Source organism: Volvox carteri (genome assembly GCF_000143455.1).
Source record: "Volvox carteri f. nagariensis unplaced genomic scaffold VOLCAscaffold_78, whole genome shotgun sequence".
Taxonomy (NCBI): Eukaryota; Viridiplantae; Chlorophyta; class Chlorophyceae; order Chlamydomonadales; family Volvocaceae; genus Volvox; species Volvox carteri.
Window position 1 is genome coordinate 509,582 of NW_003307621.1, and position 3,385 is coordinate 512,966.

The following is a 3,385-nucleotide window of genomic DNA, read 5'->3' on the forward strand; positions in this document are numbered from 1 at the left end:
ACCTGAAGGAAAAGGGACAAGGCGGGGGAAGGGCGCGGGAAGTCAAAATATGGTTAGCAGTACGACACAACTAACACACACATAATTAGGTGACAGTTGCAAGCAAGGGTACCGCTGCTGGTCCNCACGACGCACACCCCATGCACCAAAACCCCAAGCCCATCCGCACCCACCTCAGCCGGGTCCATCATCAGCAACGCCCGCTCGGTGCCACTGGGGCGCACAGGTTGATGCCCCAGCCGCACCTGAAGAGGAGGTGCGTGATAAAGGGGGAAACGGCCAGAGGGGATAGGTAAGGGGGCAGCATACACGGGGGGGAGGGGGGTAAAACACCAAATNGTCATTATTTTGCCCAAAAGTCACAAGGCCTCGTTGCGACACGTGCGCTGCGGCCCTGCGGCCTTTTTCCACGACCACTAGTTGAACCCAAATCACGAAGTACGCACCACACCCACACCCACGTCGCCCACCCACCCATCCACCCACCTGAGACGGGCGTTATAAAAGTACGGCCGGCCCCTGCGTGCGGGTGCCGGCAGGCCGGACGACTCGTACGCCCCGAGTCCCGGCAGCCAGTCGACCCTGCATTCGGGTCCTGGCACCAGGGAAGCTGCCGCAAACCCTGGCGATAAAGGGCCCGGGCCATGGCCACTGCTGCAGCTGCTTGCTGATCTGCCGGCTGCTGCTGCTGCTGCTGCTGCTGCTGACTACATAATGAAAAAAGTAAAAATACGGTGACAGGAGGTGCAAAGGCCTGGGAAAACCCATAACCTCTACAACCCCGGCACCCTAATGCACGCCTTAGCTCATTAGGCTGAGGCGCATTACTAATCTATAATAAGATATTTAAAACAGAGTAAATAAATAAGTAAATAAATAAAGCGGAAATAGATATCATGGTTCAGCTTTATTTATTCATCTATTATTTAATAAGGTGTAGCCTCCCCTTAATTAGGTAGTCCCCAAACAAATAAAAATCAATTGTGCACAACCAGGGCTGTGGGCACCACAAACGAAAACACGACAGACTGTACACGCGCGGCAACAGCCGTGACCGCGCACACTCGCTGATGCTGGTTGTTGGCTGCTGGCTGATAGCTGCATAGCGTAGCCCATTTAGGCAATATAACTGGCTGCAGCTGCTGGCTGGTTAGATAACGCTAGCTACCATCCACAAAACCCAGCGACGACAATAAAACCGGCCGGTCACCACCAACTGTCCACCAACTGTCCACCAACTGGATCAACATCTGCCAACCTCTTCCAACCAAACATATCTCCAACGGACAACTTCCACCATGACAACCATATTTCTCGACCCGATCCTCCATATCTTTGGACTCCCTTATTTTCCTGCTTTGAACTAGTCCTTCCGTTTGCAACGAATGTCGTGGTTTGAGCAAGGATGTCTCCCTTTTCATCTTTCTTTTGTGCACGGTAGTTTGAAAGCAGAACTTCTGTAGCGTGGGTGGGCACGAAGAGCCACAGCGGCGGCCGGGGAGGGAAATGCACCGCAAAAAGGTAGCGGTGGCAGCAAGCCCAGAGGAGAAGAGCCACAGCGGCGGCCGGGGAGGGAAATGCACCGCAAAAAGGTAGCGGTGGCAGCAAGCCCAGAGGAGAAGAGCCACAGCGGCGGCCGGGGAGGGAAATGCACCGCAAAAAGGTCGCGGTGGCAGCAAGCCCAGAGGAGAAGAGCCGCAGCGGCGGCCGGGGAGGGAAATGCACCGCAAAAAGGTCGCGGTGGCAGCAAGCCCAGAGGAGAAGAGCCGCAGCGGCGGCCGGGGAGGGAAATGCACCGCAAAAAGGTCGCGGTGGCAGCAAGCCCAGAGGAGAAGAGCCGCAGCGGCGGCCGGGGAGGGAAATGCACCGCAAAAAGGTCGCGGTGGCAGCAAGCCCAGAGGAGAAGAGCCGCAGCGGCGGCCGGGGAGGGAAATGCACCGCAAAAAGGTCGCGGTGGCAGCAAGCCCAGAGGAGAAGAGCCGCAGCGGCGGCCGGGGAGGGAAATGCACCGCAAAAAGGTCGCGGTGGCAGCAAGCCCAGAGGAGAAGAGCCACAGCGGCGGCCGGGGAGGGAAATGCACCGCAAAAAGGTCGCGGTGGCAGCAAGCCCAGAGGAGAAGAGCCGCAGCGGCGGCCGGGGAGGGAAATGCACCGCAAAAAGGTCGCGGTGGCAGCAAGCCCAGAGGAGAAGAGCCACAGCGGCGGCCGGGGAGGGAAATGGGTTGAAGTCACCGCCGCCGCAGCAGCAGCGCTAGCAGCAGCAGCAGCAGCGCCCGCAAAGGCCCCTGCATTAGTGCGCGGTGGCTGAAAGGGCCGTGAAAGGTGTCCGCCCATGTCTGCCGATCCGAACCGGCGTCCCTGCCTCCGTTGCGAGGTAACGAGCCAAAGTGCCAGGACCCCTTTCCTGGAGCTTCTCCCATTATCACTACTTCATCACTGCCATCATCACTGTCACCGTCGCTGGGCTCGATACCTTCTCGGCTGCCGTCCGCGTCGCCACCGTCGATGCGGCTGGTGTGACCGGGAGGCGCCTGTGCTTCCACCACGTTTGTTTTCCAGTTCAGGCGTCGCAGCTCTTCGATGCAGCAACGGCGGCGTGGGGCCGTTGCCGTCCAGCAGTGCCTCTTCAGCATCTGTCGGCGCCGCCTCCTCATCCGCCGGCTGTACGAACACACTGGGACGGCACCTTCCCATGGGCCCCGTCGGTGCTGAGGGTGTATTAACCAACGTCCCGGTGCGGCCGGCGGAGACGCGACGTTTCGGTGCACTTCTGATAAAGGCAAAGTCCGCTAGGGGTCTTACTGCCGGCGCCGCCGCGGCGGCAGCTGCTGATAGCTTGCCGACGGCGCCGGCACTGCTGTCCAGCGAGCCACCCCTTCCCCGTTGCTGCAGTGCCTGTGAGGGCAGCGGAGAAAGCCGCCGTGCAAGAACAGAAATTTGACAAGAACTAAAAGATGCCAACGGCAAGACACCGACAGTGAGACGCCGACGGCGAGACGTCCATGGCGAGACGCCGACGTCGCATGCGGCACAACAACAAAAACCCACAACAGACAACAGCGCTTTACAACCAACTAACGAACAAGACGTGACGCACTGCAAAATTGTACAATGACGTACATAAGGCAGCGTCAACAAGGAAATGCACAGCACAGACAAGGGATGCGTTTAACTAGCGCGTGACTCACCGGAGGTGCGACAAACCGTGACGTGGAAACGCCGACGGCAAGACGCCGACGGCGATCAAAATGGCATGTCTTCCACGTCGACGGTGATGCTGATGGTGAAAATGACGGTGGCGGCCCAGACCCGGCAGGTGTTGTTGCAGCGAGTGATCAGGGGATTCAGGCGGGGATGACGGGGTTGCATACACACTACGAAACGGA

At 58.8% G+C, this 3,385-nt stretch overlaps 1 protein-coding gene across 1 annotated transcript in view; it reads right to left on the bottom strand.

Annotated features, from left to right (window-relative positions):
- Positions 1 to 3,385, bottom strand: part of VOLCADRAFT_98891 (uncharacterized protein) — a gene marked incomplete at both ends in the record, with an annotated part of 26,460 nt that overhangs the window by 6,611 nt on the left and 16,464 nt on the right. Inside the window, 3 exons of the mRNA XM_002957731.1 lie at positions 170 to 245; positions 447 to 519; positions 2,500 to 2,894. Coding sequence (XP_002957777.1) covers positions 170 to 245; positions 447 to 519; positions 2,500 to 2,894 — 544 coding nt within the window. The remainder of the gene's footprint in view (positions 1 to 169; positions 246 to 446; positions 520 to 2,499; positions 2,895 to 3,385) is intronic.